General features: G+C 39.6%; 1 protein-coding gene across 8 annotated transcripts in view; it reads right to left on the bottom strand.

Annotated features, from left to right (window-relative positions):
• Positions 1-21157, bottom strand: part of PIKFYVE (phosphoinositide kinase, FYVE-type zinc finger containing) — a 77545-nt gene extending 56388 nt beyond the window's left edge. For 4 of the 8 annotated variants that reach the window (XM_036858020.1, XM_036858024.1, XM_036858027.1 and 1 more), the window contains exons 1-8: positions 21080-21157; positions 17319-17499; positions 15586-15735; positions 15300-15335; positions 12419-12537; positions 11056-11227; positions 5241-5448; positions 3346-3435 (exon numbers count right to left, since the gene is read on the bottom strand). In XM_036858020.1, coding sequence (XP_036713915.1) covers positions 3346-3435; positions 5241-5448; positions 11056-11227; positions 12419-12537; positions 15300-15335; positions 15586-15735; positions 17319-17490 — 947 coding nt within the window. In that variant the 5' untranslated portion in view covers positions 17491-17499; positions 21080-21157. Of the gene's footprint in view, positions 1-3345; positions 3436-5240; positions 5449-11055; positions 11228-12418; positions 12538-15299; positions 15336-15585; positions 15736-17318; positions 17500-21024; positions 21047-21079 lie in introns of those variants that run through there. The other 4 variants (XM_036858022.1, XM_036858026.1, XM_036858021.1 and 1 more) reach the window with 3 other exon arrangements.
• Positions 21158-24951: the final 3794 nt, after the last annotated feature.

The following is a 24951-nucleotide window of genomic DNA, read 5'->3' as shown; positions in this document are numbered from 1 at the left end:
AAATTAATGGAGAAATAGTCATTGTTCATGGCTAGGAAGACTCAATATTGTCAAGGTGTCAGTTCTTCTCAACCTGATCTATAGATTCAATACAATCTCAATCAAAATCCCAGCAAGTTATTCTGTGGATATTGACAAACTGATTCTAAGGTTTATATGTTGAGGCAAAAGACCCAGAATAGCCAGCATAATACTGAAGGAGAAGAACAAAGTCGGAGGACTGACACAATCCAACTTTAAGACTTACCATAACGCTACAGTAACCAAGACAATGTGGTACTGGTGAAAGAACAAATAGATCAACGGAACAAAACAGAGAGCCCAGAAACAGATCCACATAAATATAGTCACTAATCTTTGATGAAGGAGCAAAGGCAATACAATGGAGCAAAGACAGTCTTTTCAACAAATGGTGCTGGAACAACTGGACATCCACATGCAAAAAAATTAACCTAGACACATACCTTCTACCTTCCTAAAAAATTAACTCAAAATGAATCACAGACCTAAATGTAAAACGTAAACTAACTCCCAGAAAATTACATAGGAGAAAATCTAGATGACCTAGGGTATGGAGATGACTTTTTAGATACAACACTAAAGCATCATCCATGAAAAAATTGATAAGCTGTACTTCATTAAAATTAAAAAATTATGCTCTGCAAAAGACAACAGCAAGAGAGTTAGCAGACAAGCCAGAGACTGGGAGAAAATATCTGCAAAAGACCCATTTGACGAAGGACGGTTATCCAAAATATACAAAGAACTCTTAAAACTCAACAATAAGAAAACTCAGTTAAAAAATGGGCCAAAGCCTAGACAGACACGTCACCAAAGAAGGTATACAGATGGAAAGGATGGAACCATATGAAAAGATGTTCAACATCACATCATTAGGGAAACGCAAATTATGAGATAGCATATTAGAATGGCCAAAATCCAGAATACAGATGACACCAAATACTGCCAAGGATATGTAACAACAGAACTCCCATTCATTGTTGGTGGGAATGCAAAATAGTACAGCCATTTTAGAAGAGAGTTTGGCAGTTTCTCACAAAACTAAACATACTCTTAACCATAGGATCCAGTGATCACAATCCTTGGTATTTACCCAAATGAATGAAAAACATATCCATACGAAAACCTGCACATGGATGTTTGTGAAGCCTTATTCATAGTTGCCAAAACTTGGGAGCAACCAAGATGTCCTTCAGTAGGTGAGTGGATAAATATAACTGTGGTACTTCCAGACAATGGAATATTCCTCAGCACTAAAAAGAAATGAGTTATCGAGCCATAAAAACACATGAAAGAAACTAAAATGCATATTACTAAGTGAAAGGAATCAACCTGAAAAGATTATATACTGTATGACTCCAACTATATAACATTCTGGAAAAGGCAAAACTATGAAGACAGTAAAAAGATCAGTGGTTGCCATGGGTTGAGGCAGGGAGGGAGGGATCAATAAGCAGAGCACAGAGGATTTTTAAAACACTGAAACTATTCTGTACTTTACTATAATGGTGAATATATGTCATTACATATTTGTTTAAACCCACAAAACGTACAACACCAAGAGTGAACCCTAATGTAAGCTACAGACTTGGGTGATAATGCTGTGTCATTGTAGGTTCATCAGTTTTAACAACATACCTCTCTAGTGTGAGATGGTTATAGTGAGGGAGGTTGTGGGGAGCAGGGGTATATGGGAACTCTCTGTACTTTCCGGTCAATCCTGCTGTGAACCTAAAACTGCTCTACAAAGTGGAGTTTATAAATTTTTTTTTAAGTAAAGGATGATGATGTCTGCAACTTACTCTCAAATAGTCTAGAAAAAAAACGTAACAAAGCAAATGGGTAATATGTAAATTAGTGAACCTTAATGAAGAATATATGAAAATTTATTTTATTCTATTACTTGCAACTTTTTTGCAAGTATAAAATATTTTCAAAATAAATAAAAAATGAAACTCTGCAACAGCTTCCCATCTCACTCATTAAATGACAAAGTCCTTACAATGAATTGTAAGAAGGTTCTACTCCTGGCACACAGGACTCTTTGTTATTCCCTGCCAGACATGTTCCCTCTCAGGAACCAGCAATTCCCTGTTTGTTTGGTAAACTCTTCTACAAAATTTCCACATGGCTTACTCCCTCACTTCCTCAAGTCTTTGCTTAAATGTCACCATCTCTGTGAGGTCTTCACTGACCACACTACTCAAAATTCCAACCTTGGGACTTCCTTGGTGGTCTAATGGTTAAGATGTCGCCTCCAATGCTGGGGGGAGGTGGGGAGGGGGAGAAGGGGGGGTTTGACCCCTGGTCAAGGAGCTAAGATTCCACACACCTCACCACCAAAAATCCGAAACATAAAACAGAAGCAATATTGTAACAAATTCAATCAAAGACTTTAAAAATGGTCCACATCAAAAAAAATCTAAAAAAAAAAAACCAAAATTCCAACCTCCTCCCCTATTCCTTATGTTTTCGTATGCTTTAAATTTTTGTTTATTTGATTCACTGTTATACAAGTACGTAGTTCGTAGGTACTTATTAATTACTTGTTGAAAGAATAAATTGAAAGTATGTTAAACCATGGTGAGTCAGATATCTTGTTCTTCAGGTTTATAACCACTTACCAATTGATTTTGTAATGACAGTATTTTTGGTGGGGAGGTGTGGATGTTAGTAACACCGTAGTAAGTTGAAAAGGAGAAGGAAGTGTGCAGGTATAGAACAGTTATGGGCTATTATTACAAGGAATTTGGCTAAGAAAATAAATTGAGACTACAGATAACTAGAGGTAAAACACAAAGGAGGGGTTTTGTTTGTTTGTTTGTTTTTAATAGGTAAGGCTTGAGCTTGTTTAAATGCAGACAGTAAGGAGTCAGCAGAGAGAAGTGAAAGATAAGGAACACTAATATGGTAACTAATAAAAACTGGTAAGGGATGAGAACCAGAACACAAGTGGAGAATCAGAAGTGAAGAGAAAAAGGATGAGCTGCAACTGTAATCAAGTTGGTAAGTGATGTTAAGAGTTGAGGACACCCTCGTCTGTTATCTCCCCTCTGCTGTGTAACTGAAGGAGAGGTCACCTGTTAAGCGTGAAGAAAGAAGGAATGAAGGTTCCGAGATCTGAAGCCAATAGAGAATAGTAGAAAATGGCCACTGAGAGAATGCAAGTGACAGCTAACTAGCAAAAAGGAAACGACAGTTTAGTTCAGCTTTTAGAGCTAAGAAAGTGTATAACAATCAATCCCATCCATTTTATGTCTGTTCTTCTCATTACTACAAAAAGAAAAACCAGACACAGAACAGTGCTTTCATTTGGCAGTTTACCTATTTCGAGCAGGAGATTTCCCAGCGTCCTCTTGAACAGACACAAGTCTTGTTGAAAGAGCAGTATTTGAGGAGTCTGGATGAATCAAACTATAAAGAAAATAAGAAAATACTGAGATGATTTAAGAGAGCTACAGGCAAATCCAATTTCAATAAAATGCTTTAACATTTAAAAGCAGGTTGTTTTTCTGCAATAATGAGCTTATGGGTCATTTTTGTTTTCTTCTTTTAGTTGAAGTGGAAATAGGATGGTTTTTGTCTTAAGGATATCAAATACCAAAAGAGTGATAAAGAGAGTTTATTAAGTATAATGGGTGTCAATGAAATAATAAAATTGGCTGTTTGAGTGACTTGTAGAACTCCTTCTCACATCACATATACAAGATTGAAGTGCTCTGAGGGGGGCCGGAATCCTGAGTTCAAATATTTTATTCTCAGTCCCCATAACTAGGTGGAATAGCACTGCAGAGTCACACAAACCTAGGTCCAAGTGCAGGCTCTACCTCTTACTAGCTGTGTGACCTTGGGCACGTTACTTAATCTCTCTGAACTTCAGCACCCACATCTGTCAAAAGGAGAAAGTAGTGCCTACCACAGAGATATGATGGCTAAAAGAGAATGAACATTAAACTATTAGCACAGAACCTAAAGTTATTCTGCCTTTGACATCTATCCGGCATCTCCCAGGAAGCTTTCAAACCTGGTTTGTTTTATTAAATCACACTTGCCAATTCTGGGCTCACACAACAGGGCCAGGCATCCACACGGCATTGCTTACTGAAGTAAGAAATGAAGAATCCCTCTCCTTTCTTTCTTGTTCATTAAATGCAGAGTCAATCTTCAAAACTTATAAAATATATGTAAGGTATAAAGAATCATGATGCCACAAACACCAATGCACCCATGGAGCAATTTAAGAAAAAGAACATTACCACCGACTTTGAAGTGCTTGTTCCCCTGACCCAATCCCATTCCCTTCCCTGCCCTCAATGAAACTACTGTTGTAAATTTTATATATATCATTCTCCTCCTTTTCTTTAAGTTTACCATGTTTGTATCCCTAGATAGTGTATCCATTTGTATATTTTTGAACTTTCTATAAATAATCACTGGCTATATCATATGTGACTTTCTTTTCTCCTCCACATTATATCCCCGAGATTCATACATGTTGAATGTAGGTATAATTCATTCATTTTTTTACTTTTGCCTAAATTCATTGGTTACCTATTAATTCCTCACTCCATTAAGAGGTAACTGAGAAAATAACAGAAAGATGCTAGTTAAAACTTCAAGCACTTTGACATGGTCATATGTGGTATGACGCATGAGAAAATTACCTAGCTAACGAAAAACAACCAGAAACTGATGAACCTAGGATTCTAATTCAAACGGTTCCAGGTAAACAAAGAGTAACATCCTCCACAACCAGACAGTGCAGCATATTTAGACATACGAAAAAAGATGAAATGTTCCTCAGGAAGGGAAAAAACCTAATTTCATTTGCAAATATTATGAACACAAATCTTAGGAGGATCCTCCTTCTCAAAGAAGGCTACATTAGAAATTATTAATGGAAATAACTTCTGTTGTTTATTCAACAAATATTATCAGGATCATATATACGCCATACACTGTTCTTGGTGCCAGGTGTAGAAGAGCAAACAAGAAAAAGTCTCTCCTCTGGTGGAGCTAACATTCTAATTAGTCAACATTATCACTATCCATAAACATCTTCTTGTGATCCTTCCTAAGGCAAGCTGAGAAAAAAGGAGAAAACGGTGTATTTTCAGGAGACAATTCAAAGAAGTTAGATGTTAACTTAAAGCACCCTTAGGTCACAAGACTATCAGTATTTATCAAATATAAATAAAATTACATGTAAGTGACAGTACCTTTGCCAGGCAAAATCATCCTCTAAAAATATGTTGCGGCTGGCTTTTCTACTCCCTACAGGTGTTCGGGGTTCACTCGGATCAAGTACAGACACAGAGGAAGCAGAATCTGAAAGAGCATTCAAGTCTTCCCCAATGGAATTACTGTCTGTGGAATGAGCATAACTTAAGGCTATTTTTCTACAGTATGTACAGGCTCGGAGGTCCCCTAGGAGGAAAAAAAAAAAGAAAATTAAGTAAAAGATAACTAATATATTACTTACCAGAACATATTAAACCCTTGGGTTAATAGTTAATCTAATAACAGAAACCATCCTCAAGTAAAGACTACCAAAAAAGACATCTTTTAAAAGTGAAGTAACTTTGTTAGCTCTGTTATATATTTTAAAAACCATCATTATGCAAAATCCATCCAGGTATCCAAATTACCTCAAATATTTATAACAAGAAAATATGACTCAAGGTACTAGAAAACTGCTAAAAGAATATTCCTCAAGGTTCCAAAAGTGAAGTAAGGGATCTATCAGAGACAGGAGGTTCAAGAAAAAAAAATTTTTTAATTGAGTACATAAATCAACACAAATAGAAGTAACACTTTTTCCCTAAATAACAAGTAAGGAAGAAAATGTTATTTAGTTATCTATATGAAGCCATGAAGAGTGGCCTCCACAAGGGGGCACAGTTTTAAAAACAAACTAACAAAATTGGCTTACAAGCAATATGAAATATGGGGGGGAAGTATAAAGGAAATTCTTATAGTGAAAGTAAGGGTGGAAATGAAATATTCTCGGGAAGACAAAAAATAAGGCTATTTAATAATTTTAAATGTATTTTTTTTCAGGATGCACTCCTGCCCAAATGTAAGTTTTCATTTCTACCCCCTTTTTCTGTAACAATTTTTTGTGTGATTCTATAACAATTTAGTGTACTAAAAAAGGAGGTAAGATAATTAAACTTTACTAATAACATGTTATGTAACAATTCTACCTTAATTCTTTTTACCATTAACACTAGAGAACTGAAGTGACATGAACAAAAGACTTCTGAAAGTCAACTGTACTGCGTTTTTACCATAATTACTACCAAGTACAATAAAGGGTCTTTTATTTTTCATTTTAAGACAACTATTACATAGTACTCAGCTTTATTAAATTATGCATGTATTTTAAGCAAAATTAAATATCACTTGTTGTGTTACTCATTTCTAACACCATGATTCAACAGATGAATCTAAAGAACGATATCTCCAATCAAGAGCCTCCCCAAAAAGTTGAATTCCAGTCCAGGATAAATGAGAGTGCTAGGACATACCACCACCGGCTGACCAAAGTAGAACTGTAGTAAGGAGATGAAATTACTTCCTGCAGAAAGGTCTTTAAGTTGCCATAACAAAGGCTTGGTTCTTACACTGTAAAGGAAATCTCCCTTCATCGTTCAGCTATTAGAATGAAAATGATCAGATCAATAAAGGGAGCCAACCCTGACCAGAAAAGTTTTCATTTCCTGAAGAATCCTCACCAGCAAGGGCCTACTGAGCGCATGCCTAAATTAAAGGACGTGGTATAAAGGTCGATGAGACACAGCCCTGCCATCAAAGAACTCAGTCCACTGGAGACAAGAGACACATACAATCAGAAAGTTGCATGGCAGATACAGAGATAGCACTGCTACACCACTATAACTTCACATTCATTAATCTGTTTCTATGTGCCTAGGTATTCTAGGTATTTATTCGGGGCCTGGATATACAATTGTGTCCAGAATTCATTGTCCCATCTGCAATGGTTAACTTTATGTGACAACTTGGCAAGACTGATTATTTGGTCCAACAATAGTCTAGCTGTTACTGTGAAGGTTTTTTTTTTTTAAGATATGATTAACATTTACCATCTGTTGACTTTAACCAGATTACCCTCCATAATATGGATGGATCTCATCCAATCATTTGAAGGCCTTATGATCAAAGACTGAGGATTCTTAAAAAAAAAAAAAATTCTGTCTCAAGCCTTATTCATTTATTTATTTTTGGCTGTGTTGGGTCTTCGTTGCTGCGCGTGGGCTCTCTCTAGTTGTGGCGAGCGGGGGCTACTCTTTGTTGTGGTGCACAGGCTTCTCATTGCGGTGGCTTCTCTTGCTGCAGAGCACGGGCTCTAGGCACGCGGGCTTCAGTAGTTGTGGCTCACGGGCTCTAGAGCTCAGGCTCAGTAGTTGTGGCGCACGGGCTTAGTTGCTCTGTGGCATGTGGGATCTTCCACACCAGGGATCGAACCCGTGTGCCCTGAATTGGCAGGCGGACTCTTAACCACTGCGCCACCAGGGAAGCCCTGTCTCAAGTCTTTAAGACAGAAATTCTGCCTGAGTTTCCAGCCCGCTGGCCTATCCTAAGAATTTCAGACTTGCCAGCTCCCTTAATCACTTGAGCCAATTCCTTAAAATAAATCTTTCTTTCTATATAAATGTGTGTGTGCTGGGGGGGTGTGGGGGGGGGGCGTAAATACCCTATTAGTTCTGTTTCTCTGGAGAACCCTAATACAAATTTTGGTACCAAGAGAAGTTCTAGAGCAACAAAATCTTAAGGTTGAATTTTCTGAATTGGTTTTTGGGTTTCTGGAATTGGTTCTCTAATTAGATTTAAAGGCAATAAGTACTCTATTCCCAGTAGTAAAGAGAATGCTGATAGTCCACGGTGTGATGGGGCAACAGAGTCACGTAAAGTATCACCTATGGATACTCCTAATCAAATACTTATAAGAGGCAAAGACCTGATTGACCATGTACTGCACATCTTAGGACATTTTTGTCAAACTAATGAGTATGAGATTAGCTGCTCCTAATTGCACTGGACAAAAAGGGAAAAGAATGACATCAGGAATTCAGATTCCCAGCTCAAGAACTGTACAATGTACCTGAAAGTGTCTATGTCTTCCCTGAAAGAAACCATATACAGCTGCAGAGCTGAGATTGCTGAAAATCAAACCAAGAGTCTCATCATGCAAGTGACTGAACCACAACACACACTGAATCACTTAACCTTACAGTGCATCTATTAAAGTTAGGGCATCGATTAGAAAGGAATGAGATCCTGAAAACTGGAAGGGGATATTTGGGGAAGCTGGGAACACTGAACTGCCAACTTCTACTTAGTCTTCTTTGCGAGGAGAAGTAGCCTTTCCACCCTGTCTGAGATTAACCCTGCTTTGCCTGAGAAATTCACAACGGCCTCCCATGAGTTAGCTGCCTTGCAAGACCTTGCTTATTCTCCTCAGGACCCACTCCCACTACCCTCTTTGCTTCTAGGCCTATAATAAGACTCAGGTCCCCTGAAAGGAGAGTTATAAAGTGTGACCCATGAGGAAGTACACTACATTCCAAAAGAACTACATGATTTTTCCAATTTAGACAAACAGAAACCCAGGGAATACGTGTGGGAATGGCTACCAAGGGTATAGAATAATACTGGAAAGAACATAAAGTCAGATCAAACTGGATCTATTGATATGGACCCACTAAGCAGAGATTCTGGATTTAATGTTATAGCTCAAGGTGTTCAAAGGGGCTCTAACAGTCTGGTTAATTGGTTGGTTGGCTAAAACATGGACCAAAAGTGTCCTATACTAAATGAAGTTGAAATGCCAGAATTACCCTGGAATGCTATAAAGGAAGGGATCCAAAAGCTTAGGGAGACTGTTAAGAGCAGATTTACCAAGTAAGATCTGCTCACTTGCCCCAGGAGGATCCAGGGGACATACCTTTCACCATGACTATGAGAAAAAAAATTTGTGAGGGGAGCCCCAGCATCCCTGTAGAGCTTTGCAGTCACCCATTATAGTGGGAACTGCTGGTGCTGAACTGGGTAATCTAAACACACTGGGGACCACTGGATCCCAGGCTGGCAGGGGCAGAGTGGTGGCATTTAATCGCCAAAGACAAGGTAGGCATGTTACCAGAACAGACATCAGAGTCAAAGCTGTAAGCAGAATAGTGTAACATATACAGAGATCTATGACACATCTCATCATGGTGTTCCTAAAAGTAAATGGGCAGTCTTCTAAACTCTTACTGAATTTGTATAAGAAAAAGAGTTCTAGATCAAGTGAACAAAACTCAAACTTGAATCAAAAAGAGTCATGACCCCTCAACCAATTCTCAGACTTAAGCCATTTACAGACCCAGAATTCCTTGAATGAAGGGAGGCTGGGTCACCTTGAGGAAGGACCCCACTACACTGCCAAAAAATGTATACTGTTTATCTTCCTAAAAGGCTTCCCCAAAGGACCTATAGCCTTTCACCAGAGTGACAGTGCATTGAGAAAAAGGTAACAGTCAAACTTTTAGGAGATGACTGGACTTTGGCACTGAATTAACACTAATTCCAAGAGGCTCAAAATGTTACTATAGTTTCAAGTCACAGCAGGGGCTTACAGAGGTCAGGTGATCAACAGAGTTCCAGCTTAGGTCCATCTTACAGTGGGTTCAGTGAGTCCCCGAACCCATTTGTGGTTATCCCTCAGTTCTAGAATATATAATTGGAATAGACATACTCAGCAAATGACAAAATCCCTACATTTGTTCCTGACCTGTGGAATGAGGGCTATTATGGTAGTTCTGGCCTCCAGAACTGTGAGACAACAAATTTCTGTCTGTCCTAAGCCACTCAGTTTGTGGTATTTTGTTAAGAAAGCCCTAGGGAATCCATACACCAACCATATTAACAAGACAGGATTTTATCCTAAAGGTAATGAGAACTCTGAAAGGGTTTTACGCAAGGGAATTTGACATGATCAAATTAGCATTTAACAAGATACTGACTAGAGTATGTATGAAAAATGAATTCAAGATAGGGAAAAACTAAAGGTAAAAAAATCTTTTAAAGGCTGCAGCCATAATCTGGATGAAAGATAATTGGGGTCTGAACTCTGAAGCAGTTTAGGTTAAAAAAAAAAAATCTTTTTTTTTAAGTGAGTAAGGCCAAAAGGAAGATCTACATGATAATAAAAATAACATGAGAGAGATACTAAGTGTTCTCGGACTTCCCTGGTGGTTCAGTGGCTAAGACTGCGCTCCCAATGCAGGGGGCCTGGGTTCAATCCCTGGTCAGGGAACTAGATCCCACATGCCGCAACTAAGAGTTCACATGCCGCAGCTAAAGATCCCGCATGCCGCAACTAAAGACCTGGCGCAGCCAAAATAAATAAATATTTTTTTAAAATTATATATATATATATATATATATACACACACATATATACACACACACACATATATATATACACACACATATATATACTTTAAAAAAAAGAGAAGTGTTCTCTTTTTGGTAACTTCTGCCCACCTTCTACTTCCATTCCCTAATCACTACACACACCGTTTAGTTTTTTTCGGCTTCAAGAAATAATTTTAAATCTCTATATTACTAAAATTTAGGGAAGAATATGAGTAAATGCAATTTGTTAAAGCACACTGTCATATAACTCAAGGAATATCTGTATTTTGTAAAATAAAAACTCTCATAATAATATAAATTAGTGGTCACTCCAACCAACTTGTCTAATAAACATTAACGGTCCCATGGTTTTTTGGTAGCATCTATGATACACTGTCTTTTACTCATGTTATTTATGAATATCCCCATCTACTTTATTATTTGACTATAAGGTCCTTAAAAGCAAAGCCATGTCTCCCTCATGTTTGTACCCCCCATAACTCACAAATGATGTCCAAAATTTAAAAAATGACTTAACATGGGGACTGTATTATAACTATCTTATTGTTATGACCTTTAAAAATTGTAAACTTGTCAATACAGCTCATTTACCTGTATAACCCATAAATTTTCCAGGGATTTCTTGATTGCAGCAACGACTGCAGAAAATCTGCCCACACAGTCGGCAGTGGTGTCTGCGCCTAAAAGTGGTAAATTTCTCATTACAGTCATAGCACTCTTTACACTGGCTATCTGGCATCCAGTATTGCTTCAGGTCACTATCCTGTAACAATAAAAATGTGTGAAGGCTTCTTGAAACTACTGATTATTAAAATGCAATGGAAAATGCAATGCTAATCAAAATCCTAGATTTCTTTTGCAGAAATTAACAAGCTATTTCTAAAATTCATATGGGAATGCAACAGGTCAAAATGACCGAAACAATCTTGAAGCAGAATAAACTGAAGGACGTATAATGTCAGCCATTAAGATTTATTCCAAAGCTACAGTAATTTTAGACAGAGTATTAGTGGAAGGAAAAAATGGAGCTGTGGAAGAAAAAGGAGAGCCCTGGACATATATGGACTCACCCTCACACATATAAGTGGATTTCTGACAAGATCTGTAATGCAGTCAGTGAAGGGTGGTCTTTAAAAAAAAAATGGTGCTGGGACTTCCCCAGTGGTTAAGACTCTGCGCTTCCGCTGCAGGAGACACGGGTTCGATCCGTGGTCCAGGAACTAAGATCCCGCGTGCCGTGTGGCACAGCCAATAAATAAATAAATAAATAAATTTTAAAAATTTAAAAAATGGTGCTGTGTCCAACTGGACATCCATGGGGAAAAAAATGAATCTTGATCCATATACTTCACACAAATAATAAAGCTTCTTAAAGAAACTATGGGAGAATATTTACTACCCCGGGCTAGAAAAACATTTCTTAAACAGAACACAAAAAGCACAATCCAGGGCTTCCCTGGTGGCGCAGTGGTTGAGAGTCTGCCTGCCAATGCAGGGGACACGGGTTCGAGCCCTGGTCTGGGAGGATCCCACATGCCGCGGAGCAACTGGGCCCGTGAGCCACAACTACTGAGCCTGAGCGTCTGGAGCCTCTGCTCCGCAACAAGAGAGGCCGCGACAGTGAGAGGCCCGCGCACCGCGATGAAGAGTGGCCCCCACTCGCCACAACTGGAGAAAGCCCTCACACAGAAACGAAGACCCAACAAAGCAAAAAAAAAAAAATAAAAAAAAAAAAAAAAATAAAAAAAAAAAAAAAAAAAAAAGCACAATCCATAAAATGAAAAAAATTGATAAATTAAAATTAGGAACTTATGAGTAAAAAATATGGTGTCCACAGGTGAAGTTAGTATTAACTGAACTTTCTTTCAAGTGGCATTGTACCATTTTTAGTGAGTACCGCATGGTCCCCATGTAAGTGCTTAAAAAGTAATCTTCTAAAGCCTCTAGACAGTACCTGGCTCTTCCCCTCCATGATTTCCTTGAGGCGTTTTAATACTGTGCTGAGGCTTCGGAGCTGAACAGCTGTACGAGGGTCATGACCTCCAAAGGCAGGTTCTGCCTTCCTTCTGGTATCTGAGTCAGATTTACAAAACAAAACAAAAAAAAAAACTACCTTAATAGTCTCTAGTACCAATGCAAAGTACCTCTTATTTTTAGCATATATCAATACTTACGTTCTCCCAGCCAGTGACACAGACTGAAAGTTAAAACTAGTCTCTATAAGGGTAAGAGGCTGTTGAAAGTGTTTCTTATTACCATGTGAAACACTGCTTCACAAGCAAATGAGGGCTACCTGAGACAAACACTGTCTGAGACCACTGATGATTTTAAGGCCTGGATGGGAGCATCACTTAACATGGCCCAAAATTCATTAATGATTTCTTGGGCCCTTCGGTCCTGCTAGAAACACCTGCGAGAAATTTAACAGAAGGAAAAGCAATTCCCGTGTGTTATCCTAGCCCAGTCTCTACAGTCAAACAGGTCAGCGACAGGGTTGAACAGTTCAGTTCAGTCTGCAGACCACAAACCCAAAGGCTCGTGGAGTAGATCATCAGAAAGGAGTTTAATAGCCAACCCCATAGTCTGACAGACTTCAGAACATCCAGGATGGTAATTTATCCACAAACTTCCCTTCACCAATGTCCAAGCAGACTTCTCTTCCCCAGAGAATTGCTAGAACCCCAATGCTACCCTTCCCTGCCACCTCCCTACTCCTACAGTTCCAAACTAGACGGGATCACTTGCTCTTGAAACAGCAATACTGAAGCCAGTCCTGTCAATAATAAAACACGCCCATGTTCCAGCTTTGTGTCCACCAAAGCTGTCAGGTATCATTTCCTTATTTTAGAGCAAGATTACAACTGAAGTTTCTACCTATTCCTGGCTCCAGCAGTTATTAAACCTAAGGATGAAGTAGAGGTGGCTTGACAAAAAGGATGAACATCCTTATTAGCTAAAACTCATTACCCTAATAACCTATGGTAAAGCAAGATGGAAAATAGCCCTCTCTAAATCCTTCCCAAACTCACTTGTTTGCTAGATTAGATTTAGGCGTTCTTTGTTTTGGTTGAGTGGGAAAGAAAAGATTACAAAAAATGTGAAGTTGGTATCTCAATCTAAATTGACGAAGAACTTTCCAAGATATTATTTACGGAAATAATTATCTGAACAGCACCTATGTTAGAAAACTTTGAAAACTCTATCTTTCTATAAATAATATCTTAATTTCAGCAGATACCTCAGATGTGTTATTACTAGAATAAAAATGTATGTGTATTAGAATGACCAAATTGTTCTTGAGTCTCTATGATAAACCAACTCTCCATGATTTACGAATTGAAAAAGGAGACAGACGAAGCTGTTAGAACAGTAAGGCTGTGCTCCCATGCACAGGCAACAATTAATTGTGAAGCCCCTTGCATTTAGCCACTTAGGAGTATGAGAAAGTAAAAACAGCATCATCCACAGAAAAAGCAGGAGCAAGACTGTTCCTGGAACCAACAGATGATGGTTTCATCATGGATGAAGATGAAAGAAACATGAGAGAAAATCTGGTCTAGCACTCTGCCCTCAAGCAAATCATCTTAGTTGCTTCCCTTGTAAAATGAATATTAGAAAATTAAATAACTTCCCAAGGTCACAGAGCTAGTAGATTGTGGAATCACAGCCTTTTAGTAGGAAAAGATTGGTAAAACAGTCCCAGGCTTGTGAAACTCAAATGCCTCTAGCAGCTAAGGCAGAATCAAAGAATCAAGTGGACTTGATAAAAGACAGTAAGGAATGGTGGGGATTGCAGCAAACTAGACATTACAAGCTCCACCTAGTGATATTTAAATTCAAGTTTATCAAAACACCAAGGCAAGGTTTGGTAGGCTGTCAGTTTGTAACCCCTAAATGATTAGATTCTAGTCCAACTCCTCAATTTTATAAACAAAGAAATCCTATGCTTGACTCAGTATAGGATTTAGTCAAAAGAGCTCCCTTAACAAAAATAGGAGTGTTGCCACAGGCCAGGTTCAAGAGCTAAGGAGAGTTTAAGGTTAAAAGTGGGGATGGTCTCTTCCCTCCATCCATTTGGAGTAAAGAGCTCACTTCTCTCTCTCCCCCTTCCTACCTTCTGATTCTTCCTTCCAAACAGCTGATATGACCCAGGCTGAGTCCCTTTGCCCTGAGAAACCTACAGAGGTGATACAGCCAGCTCCGCTCCAGTCCTTAGCGTGAAACTCTTCTTCTGCTTGGTTTCTCCTTCTTCTCTGAAGAAGGTTCTGAGCCAAGAAGAAGGTTCTGAGCCAAGTCTCAACTAGCAGTAAAATATCCTTCTGCCAACAACCATCACCTGTGCCTGCCTACTTTTCACTCGAAGACCTCATGGGGAAGACTGGCCAGACAAGGCAGGATCTGACATTCACGGACACCTGATTTCCAATGCTACATTCCTTTCCCTCTCTTATGCTACCTCTCATTGCCTTTCTCCTGTCACCTTGAGTTGGGCAAACCACTGCACTGAGTTTAATAATCTAACAGAAATAAAACATAAAAGAACTCACTTTATCTAGTCTGTGGATTCAGGCTGATCCCAGTCTGTACTCAACAGAACAGCATGAAAATGAAGGACATGACCACATAGCAGACCAGGATGGAGAACAAACAGGCAAGAGGAGCTCAGCTTATCCAGCCACACTGACAGTTTGCACCCCAACAAGGACAGAAGGCCAAGAGCAAGTGGCAGCCCACTAATGGAACTGAGAGACTTCTGCAGCCAGAGGCATGCACATCACATTACACTGGCCACCCCAAGAATAGATGCAGCAGTCAGTCACAAAGTTGAAACTAACCTGTGTCCTCCTGGGGGTGTCGCAAACTGTCCTCTGCTGAAACCCAAGCAAGTAATTAATCAAAAAACAGTCAAAGAAAGCTCTGCCTTGCCTAAAGTTTAATGAAATGTTTAAGAACTCTTGTTTAGGTATCAACAGTTATCCAGGTAACAGTTTCATTAATTCTTAAGAGCACCTGACTATTCCAAATAGCAAAAAAGTTAAGTCAATAAACAACCTGCAAAACACAATGACTGTGGGAAAAGTCTAATACACAGAGAGGAATGAAACGAGAACAGTGTCATACCTAACACTGAAGATCGCCGCTGGAGCTCCTCATTAAGCTGTTTTTTATAAGGTGTAGGTGATCTCACAGACTGTGTCCTTGAAGGGAGCTGAGGGCTGGTCCAACTTCCACTCAGAGACTGTTGCTCTCCCTGAGCCCCTTCTCCTCTCTCTGCAGCAAACAAAAGCTTGGAATTATTGGAAAAACTAAGACTCAGAGTTCAGCAAAGAGAAGGAAATAGATGAGAATTTTTTAGGAAAGAATGTGTACTTGTATTACATGCCTAAGTAAAAATTAGGTTTTTCCTAAAGAAAAAAGAGAGAGAAATTCAAAGAAGGTGGCAAAGTTACATCCTTGGTATATGTGACCTTCAGTTTGTTTCACTTTTTTTTTTTTTTTTTTTAATATTTATTTATTTGGCTGAGCCGGGTCTTGGTTGCAGCATGTGGGATCTAGTTCCCTGACCAGGAATCGAACCCAGGCCCCCTGCACTGGGATCACGGAGTCTTAACCACTGGACCACCAGGGAAGTCCCTGTTTTACTTTTCATTAGAAATTTCTTGAGCATATTTAAGGAAACAGAATGCAAGCTCCACAAGAAGGCAGTGATTTTTTTTGTTGTTCCGCTTTATTTATGGGATAGATCCCTTGTACTATTAAAATAGTGCCCAGTGGATAGTAGGTGCTCAATAAATATATGCTAAATAAAAAGACTACTGTCATTTAATGGCTAAATGTAACGTATCCTAGACAGGATCCTGGAACAGAAAAAGGACATTCAGTAGAAACTGAAGAAATATGAATAAAATACTTACTTCAGTTACTAATAATGTATCAATAATAGTTCATTAATTGTAATAAACGTACTCTACCAATGTAAGATGTTAATAACACAGGAAACTGGGTGTAGGGGTATATGAAAACTTCCTGTATTATTTTCCTAATTTTTCCGTAAATCTAAAACTATTCTAAAAAATAAGATTGTTGCAGTTTCCTTAAAAAAAAAAAAAAAGATTATTGTCTTCAAAATGGACTAACAGGTTTTACAGAGCTTTAAACATGACTGCTAATAAAAGTCAGTTAATACTATTAAAATTTCTACTGAGTTAATTAAACTATTAACCCCCAAATCCGTTACAACTAGAGGGATTACTTTCTAACACATTTCAAACAATACAGGCAAATATAAAGCAAAAGATGTAGGCCATGTTTTTTTTTTTTAATTCTTCTAACAAGTAAAAAATATATTACTTAAAAAGAGCTCATTTTAAAATTATCTTTTCATTTGGTGTCATTAAATGTATACCTTAACAGATCAACAACAAGCCTGCTGACAGCTTTCAATTTTTGAAATATATGAACCCTTCCTCCCATGTGCTGGTCCTTTAGTTTCATTGCTTTAATTAAAATCTTTTGGCTATTAACCCCTAAAAGAGAAGAGTCCATTCTATGAACTTAAGAAAACTGAGATATATAAAGAAAGGAAAAAAAAGGAATGCTAACTTCTCTTTAAAAAGAGACCCCCTTTTAACATTTAGTTTTCAATTCTGATCTTCAGTTGCCAATAATTAATAAGATTAAAGTGAAAATTCTAGCTTTCTCTTCTTATGCAGTTAACCCCAGTGACTTATGATTATAAAGCTACCTCCTTGTTAATATTTCACTTTCTTGCAAAGACACAGCATGAAAGCTGAACAAGAGAATTTCAGAGAATCAAGATGGTAGGGGCTCTGATCTTTAAGAATAAGTCTTACCTTTGTTAAATCGAAAGAGATTTACAAAAGAACTATACGCTGATTTAAAAGGAGGTTCGTCCTGATCAGGAGTCAAAGGTTTGAAGTGTGTGAGATGAGAAGGACTAGTAGGAGATCGAGGCAAATCATTAGCAGAGTCCAATGTAGGGGAAGTCTTATCATCTGTGGCCATTTCATGAGTCTAGTAAACAAAAGAAATAAGCAAAAGTAAGTTCCTCAGGAAGCCCAAAGGTTGATTCCAAACAGCATCCAAATATCTAGAAATCTGACTTCAAAAATTCAGACCTAAAAAAACCAATGAGTAAATAAATCTAGTTCAGCTTACACTCCAAATTAAGACTTGAAAACACTGAAGTCTAGATCATAAGGAAGAGTCTCAATTACCTAAAACTAGGAACATATAGTCAATCTCATTTTCAAAATTACTATTCAAATACAGAAAAATACAAAAATTATTAAAACTTTGAAGGCATAAATGTGAGCAGGCAAAAAGGAAAAAAGAGGATTTTCACATGATTTATATAGTTTTCATTTTAAGATTTTTTTTGAAAAAATAGCTTTTTAAAGGGGAAAACTGGTTTTACACAAGCATACAAATTCCTCAAAGTTTTATTTTACTTATTTCAATGTTTTCTTTCAAAAAAATATAAAAAATGAATATTTCCAAGAACAGGAAATGAAACAGTCATCCCTTAACGACATTTCTATATAACCTCAAAAGTTACCTCAAACTATGCCTCATCACCTATAAGAACTATCCAAATCAACAAGCTGCTTGATCCCCATCATATGTCCTCCTAGGCACAGGAGCCTGGTTTTTCTCCTTTTAAGCCTAAATTCATAGGCATTAAAATGAAGATCTTAAAGGGCTTTTTTTTTAAATAACCAAAAATTATAATTCAACCAAAGCTGTAAAGCTAACCACATCACCAGATGCAGGTAACAGAAAAGCACTGATGTCTATTTTCTGCCATATTGATTAATACTTCAAAGAGAAGACCATGAATTATGCATAACTCATTAAAATGCTATAGCTTGTAATCTAATTTACATTTACAAGGAGGACACTACACTCTTACAAAATGCTTTTCACTTTCAAAATCCTATCTACCATCTCATTTCATTTTTATAAAAGCCTGAAAGATACAGAGCTGGGCTTATTACCACATTTTACCTCTGAAGCAACCAACGTACACTGAACCTAAAACAACTTTCTCGAGGGTCACATAGCTAGTCAGTGGTAGAGCTGTAACTAGATGCCAAGTTTTACCCCAGAATTACTCTTTACTTTTTCCTGAGGGCAGCATTTTATTTAATTACTTCTTCTTTCAATTAAAGAGATATCTCGAGTTTGCATTGGTTTTGGAGGCAGACACTCTTGGTTTCAAATTCTGACTCTGAAATATCTTAGCTGAGTAAATTTGGGTAAGAGCCCTGTGAGATATGTATTACCATCTTCATTTTACATAGTGGAAACTGAGGCTTAGGGTGATTAAGTGGGACAGTATATGTGAAGCACGTTTAGCAGAGTGCTTGCCCATAAAAGGCACAGAATTAGTCTTTAGAGCAAAATTATCTTGTAGCTCTTCCCAGACTTTCAATTCTGGCCTACCTGAATTCTAACTACTCAGGACACTGCCAAATTAAAACTTTAATTGATTATTAATTAAACAAAGCAAAAATAAAAGCAATGATGAGGAGAATGTTGGCAACAAATGTTTATTGGAATGGAGGGAGGGGGAAGAAAAAGAGGAAGGAGAAGAGGAAGGGGCAGAGGACGAAGAGGAGGAAGGGGGGAGGAGGAGGGGGAGAACAGGAAGAAGGAAAGAGGGAAAGGACACGTCCTTCTAAAGTGTCTTGACAACCCATATTCCAGCATAAAGGATTGGGAAATCAGCTGGTGATTGATCAAGTGTAAACTCAAAAAGGTAAAAAGAGGAAAAAAAAAAAAAAAGAGGGTCCTGGAGAGAAAGAATAATGTGACAGCAGTAACAACCTGAAGGCCTCAGAGAACATCCTACATTCTACTTTGACGCAAGTAACATGAGAAGGAGAGTTAGCAACCTTCCTAAAGTCTTAGCATCACACCTAAGGGTCACCCATGCAGAAACTTTTATTAGGTTCTGAAGATGTGAGGATAAAAATTACCATGCAAACACTCACCAGTGTAGTTTCTAAAACAATACAATCACACAGGGTGAATATTAATAACTACATAATAATACCAGGACCCTGAAAAAACTTACCTTACAACTCTTATTCTGTGGTAGCTTAATAACTAACTGTCTGTGATATAAACTAGGATGCTTTCCTATCTGAGAGGTAATTAGAAGCATTCACTTACTCATTCAAAGACCTCTCAGGTATCACCAGCACTTTGCCTCTTCTCACTTGAATGCGACTAGTATATGCAGACCCACTCAGCACTATCAAAAGGCTTGTCAGGAATTGAAATTTAGAAAATAAGCCTGCTCTACCAGCCAAACCAAAATTTTAGCGAACAGAAAAATGCAAGTATCAGTCCAGTCATTTCTAAGTACAGTGTTTTGTTTTTTTTTTTTAATACTCAAAATATATCTAACAATGCAGGACAACTGAATACTAGAAATGTTAGTTTCCATCTACAAAGATTTTTTTGTTCAATTTTTGATCGACATACCAACAGATGGAGGTTTTCTAAAGGAAAACCATATGATCCATGTTATTCTTCCCAGAAAGAAGAAAAAGAGAGGACACAGGAAAGCAGTCTTGCTCTGCAAAGGAAACTTAACCTGCCCTTCTTTGTCACAAACTCGAATCTAACCGAAAGGAACTAAGAAACTTTTATGTAAGAATCCTGATAGTGGGAGTGCCAAAAATCAAGACTCAAATAAATCAGAAATAAGACACTACAATATACCAAGAGACCACCTCTACTGTCAATATCGGAGTAGTTTTACAAAAGGATGCACTGAATCAGTACGGGAAAATATAATAAATACACTCACCAGATAAACAGGAATAACTGGACTAATACAGAATTCCAGCATTTCTCATATTTCTTGAATGCCTTAACAGTGACTTCTACATAGAACAGAAGACCCCTAATTCCTAAAAATATTCCATTCTCATCCTTTTGTTGAGAACGTTCTAAACAAGGGGAAAATACTAACTAGGAAATCAAGTCTTCTCCTCAAGAGACTTTGAAACATAGGTACACATGGAATAGCCTCAAAGAGCAGAGGCAAGCATTTAAGGAGGTATATACATATTTGAAACCCCACTACCGGTATCGTTTCTGCAGACGAGGAGCTTTCTTGTCCAGCCTACGCATACACCTCCGAAACACAGGCTCAGAGCTTATCCATCAGAGGGAGGAGGAGCTGGACTATGCATCTCCGAAATAAGTTCAAGTACACGGGACAAGAGAGGAGCAAGAGAACTTCAAATGCTTCCAAGGAAACCTCTTCCAGAACAGCCCCACCCGGCTCCCTTCCCCACTCGCCAGACAAGCGGCAGCCGGGGAGTCAAGGGAGCCGCCTGAATGCGGGCACAGGTTCTCTGCCCTTCCTTGCCCAGCCTCGGCCGCGGCCGCAGCCGCGGCTGCAAAGCCCCAGCTCTCGCCTTCACTTCAGACTTCCCCTCCGCTCCGGCCCCAAAGCTTCCTAAACCCGCCTTCTTCACCACTCTCAGGCCCAGCCGGCCGCGCGCCATCCCCCTCCCTTACCTGCGCCTCCCGCCGCGGCCCCGCCGGCCACCCTCCACCCCAGACCCCGCTTCACCGGGTCCAAGCTCAGGAAGGCAGCTTCAGAGCCCAGTGCCGCGGTTCTCACGCAGCCGGCGGTTACGGCAGAAGGCAAAGCTGCTTACATGGTTGCTGCGGCTTCTCTCGTCCGCCACCCCCCCCAGGCTCCGCCCTCTGTTCCTCCTCCCCTCCAATCCGTAACTCTCCCGGGCGCCGGCTCCGCCCTCCCTGCTCCGCCCGCACGACGTTCGGATCAGACGCTCAGGCAGAAGGAGTCGAGCCCAGATAGAGTCGTGCTCGACACCTTGACCAAGATTAGGCCGCCTCAGCCTTCCTAGAGGAAGCCACGGCGACTGCGCGCGTGAGCGTCAAGTGTCCGGGTCACCGGATGGGTGCTGGCTGGACTGCGGTTACCGTATGTGCCCGATGATATGGGCACTCATAATATGTTACAGCGTTCAGCGTTCTTACGGACTGACATTCACTTGCGTAACACTTGAGCCTAAAGAGAATACTGTTATCAGACTTGGGTGACTCCGCCAACAACTAGCCAAGTAACCTTAAATTACCAATTTCTTTAGGCTCCAAGCCTCTTATCTGTAAAACGGAGCTAATGATAGTACCCTTCACAGATAGTTTTTTGAAGATTAAGTAAAACATTGTACGTAAATGTTTGTAGACATTTGGCGCAATGTCTAATCCGGAATAAGTGATGTTAGCTCTATAGCTATTTTTTTCACTCAAGTTTTGTGTTGCAAAGAATGGCGCAAATAAAGTTACCAAGCCCCGTATTGCTCGGCCGGGCTAGCGTTATCCATCATTTTGTCCTGCTAGAGTGTTTTGCCATTAGCTGAAGAGAACATACCAAAACCTGCTGACAGGATTGTGGGACTTGGCAGGGGCAGTCAGAAAGGAAGTGAAACCCAAAGTGAGGTGCTGTTTTAATTAAACTCTGCAGACCCATTTTCCCCAAGAGTTTTGGCAAGTTCCCACCCATTTCTCCTTGAGCTGGGTCTTTTCAGCCACTGGAGAGTAGCATGGAAGCCTGAAGGCTGATAGCGGTATAAATGCCAGTCACCACCCTCAGCTGAGCCCCTCAGCAATCTTCCTAGGAGTCAGCAGTCAACTTCCTCTTCCATTCCTCACTACTGCTATTCCGCACCAACACCACCTTGACTATCATTCTCAGCAAGAGAATCTCATCTACCTGAGTGAAATAGCCGAGGTATTGGGTGCGATCCCTAACTACCTAACCACCCCAATCGCATTTACCTGCATTCACATCCACCCTGGCCTGACTCCTGCCCTCATTTCTGGGAGAAAAGAGCCTCTTCTCCTGCTCAATCCTCCCAGCTCTCAAGCCAGTCTCTCCTCTCTCCCCTGGGAGTGTCACCAAGTCCAAGCTCCAACTGCTGGCAGCGCGACAGGCCAATAAATCGAGAGACGAGGTGTTGGGGCAAGCGACTTTATTCAGAAAGCCAGCAAACCAAGAAGATGGTGAACTCGTGCCCCCAAAGAACCATCTTGCCTGAGTTAGAATTCAGGCTTCTTTTATACTAAAAGGGGAGGGAGTGAAGTCAAACATTTCCTGGTTCCACTCAGCCTCCACACGAGATGTGTTAATTTCTACCTCCCTGCAGCCATCCACAGGTCCGCCTGGTCAGGATGTTTCCTATGAGCTAAGCAAAGGTATTTTAGCTTAATGCTCATTACCTGGGAGGCAGGATTCCCAGAGATGGGCCATTATGTATAATTTAAGCTTACAGGCAACATTTCTTTAGTGATTAACTCATAATAGAGTACAAAGTGTCTTCCCTATTACAGAAGTTTGTGCCGTCTCTTCAACCTCTCTTTTTCCAATGACTCTTCCTCCTTAACCTGTGAACGTGCTCAAGTCTATGCCTTCCAGAAACAAAAACAAAGACAAGCAAAAAAATTCCCCCCTCTTGTAGTTAGCCTGGTGATGTTAATATTTCATAAACATACAATAAAGTATAAATTAGACCAAGAGATCATATGAACAGAATAGATAGCCCAGTAAAGATAGTCCACTGTACAGCAAAGTGATTCAGTTATACAGGTGTATACATTCTTTTTTATATTCTTTTCTAATCTGTTTTATCACAGGATATTGAATATAGTTCCCTGAGACATACAGTAGGACCTGGTTGTTTATCCACTCTATACATGATAGTTGGCATGTGCTAACCCGAAATTCCCAATCCATTCCAACCCCACCTGCGCTCCCCCTCGGCAACCACAGGTCTGTTCCCTATGTCTGTGAGTCTGGAAGACTGGTGTTCTAAATGAATCCTCACATGGCATCCAGTGGAAAAGCCAAGCTAAATTCAAAAGAACCAGAATGTAAGCAGTGAGTTTCATATTCAAATTGCAAGCAGTAATTTAATTTCAGCCAAACATCGTTTGTTACATTTAATTAATGTTGACAATGGTAATATATTTTTTATAATATTGCTTCTAGTCATTTTGTCTATAAGTTTGTTATTTTATAGTTGTATGAGAGCTACCAGCATAAGGAGCATATATCTGTATATATTAATATAAGTCACTGCTCAGGATCTACAAGAAAACTTTTCAGTTGAAAAGTACTTCCTACATTACTGACTTAGGAAACGCTGTTTTAGATGCTGAGACCCCCTTAAGTGTTACCTTTCCTCCCACATTGGCTTAGAGCCAAATTTGTAGCCCCCTTTTGGCACTGTTTAGGATTTGATGGAATACATTTTGTGATTAAACTCACCTTGGTTCTGTACAATTTCCTGTATTTATTCTGTCTTTTCCTCACCTATATTCAATGTCCTTTGTCGTGCTATACTGTATGTATCTTGAAGGTTGCCCTAAATCCTTTCTGGAACAAGAATGAATATAAATAATTTTAGTAGTGGACAAGGGATAATAACGTGAGCCTGATATAATATAGAGTAAATTTACAATCTCAGGTGATTTGGAGTCTCAAATTAGAGATGAAAATACAAGACCATATACCTCTGTAATCAGTTCTATAGGAATAAATGGAAGTGACCGCTATTTTCTGTTAATCCATCTCAATAATCAACAAGCGCGAGGCTGTGTATGCTTTCCTTCTTCCTTTTCTCTTGGGAAAAATACCAGTGCCCTCTAGTGACCAAAATGCACCTCGCATAGTACCCTTCATAAGAGTGATAATAATAACCCGATATTAGAGATAATTTTAAAAAATAAATTTGGGGGCATTGAATCCTGGACCAAGCATGCGATTATCCTACAAATCACGATCGAAAATATTCCTCCCCCGCCTTCCATGTTTTCAAGAGTAAGAAATACACAAAAAATAATTCCTTGCAGAGGACAGAATTTTTTTTTAATCCACTGTTCTCTAAGACTTCCGATCTTTATTTGAACTTCTCTGGAACCCAGATAATAATCTCATTATCCTTATCTTCTAACGCAAATGACTGCGTTTATTTATAGTATGCAGTAGTAATTGAAATTATAGATACAGAAGCTCTAAAGACTTAGTCATCGGCGGTGGCGGAAATTTACTGTAGCATGCCTGCTTGTGCAACTGTTCAATCCTTTGCATTCCAGCTGCGCGAAGCCCCCAAAGCGACGTCACGCTTGCCCAGGGCACTTTTCCTTCTGTCCAAGCGCGTTCCAGTCTACCCCACAGCCGGGGCGCGCAGGGAAGGGGATCGGTCCGAGCCGCGCCGTCGCCGGTTTGCCTTTATTGCAGACGTGGAAACTCACTCCGCCGGGCCCTAGGTTGTTAGCCCGGGGGGCCCCTTCGCGGCGGAGGATTCAGAAGACCAGCCCAGGCGTGCCCTGCTCCCCAGCCTGCAGGTGGCAATCTCGTCTTTCCGCCGTAGAGGAGTGGAGGCCGACTCCAAAGGCGCTGCAAGGCCTTCCCCA

The sequence above is a fragment of the Balaenoptera musculus genome, chromosome 7, assembly GCF_009873245.2.
Source record: "Balaenoptera musculus isolate JJ_BM4_2016_0621 chromosome 7, mBalMus1.pri.v3, whole genome shotgun sequence".
Lineage (NCBI taxonomy): Eukaryota > Metazoa > Chordata > Mammalia > Artiodactyla > Balaenopteridae > Balaenoptera > Balaenoptera musculus.
The sequence above is the reverse complement of the archived record's forward strand: the minus strand, read 5'-3'. Positions and strand labels throughout refer to the sequence as shown.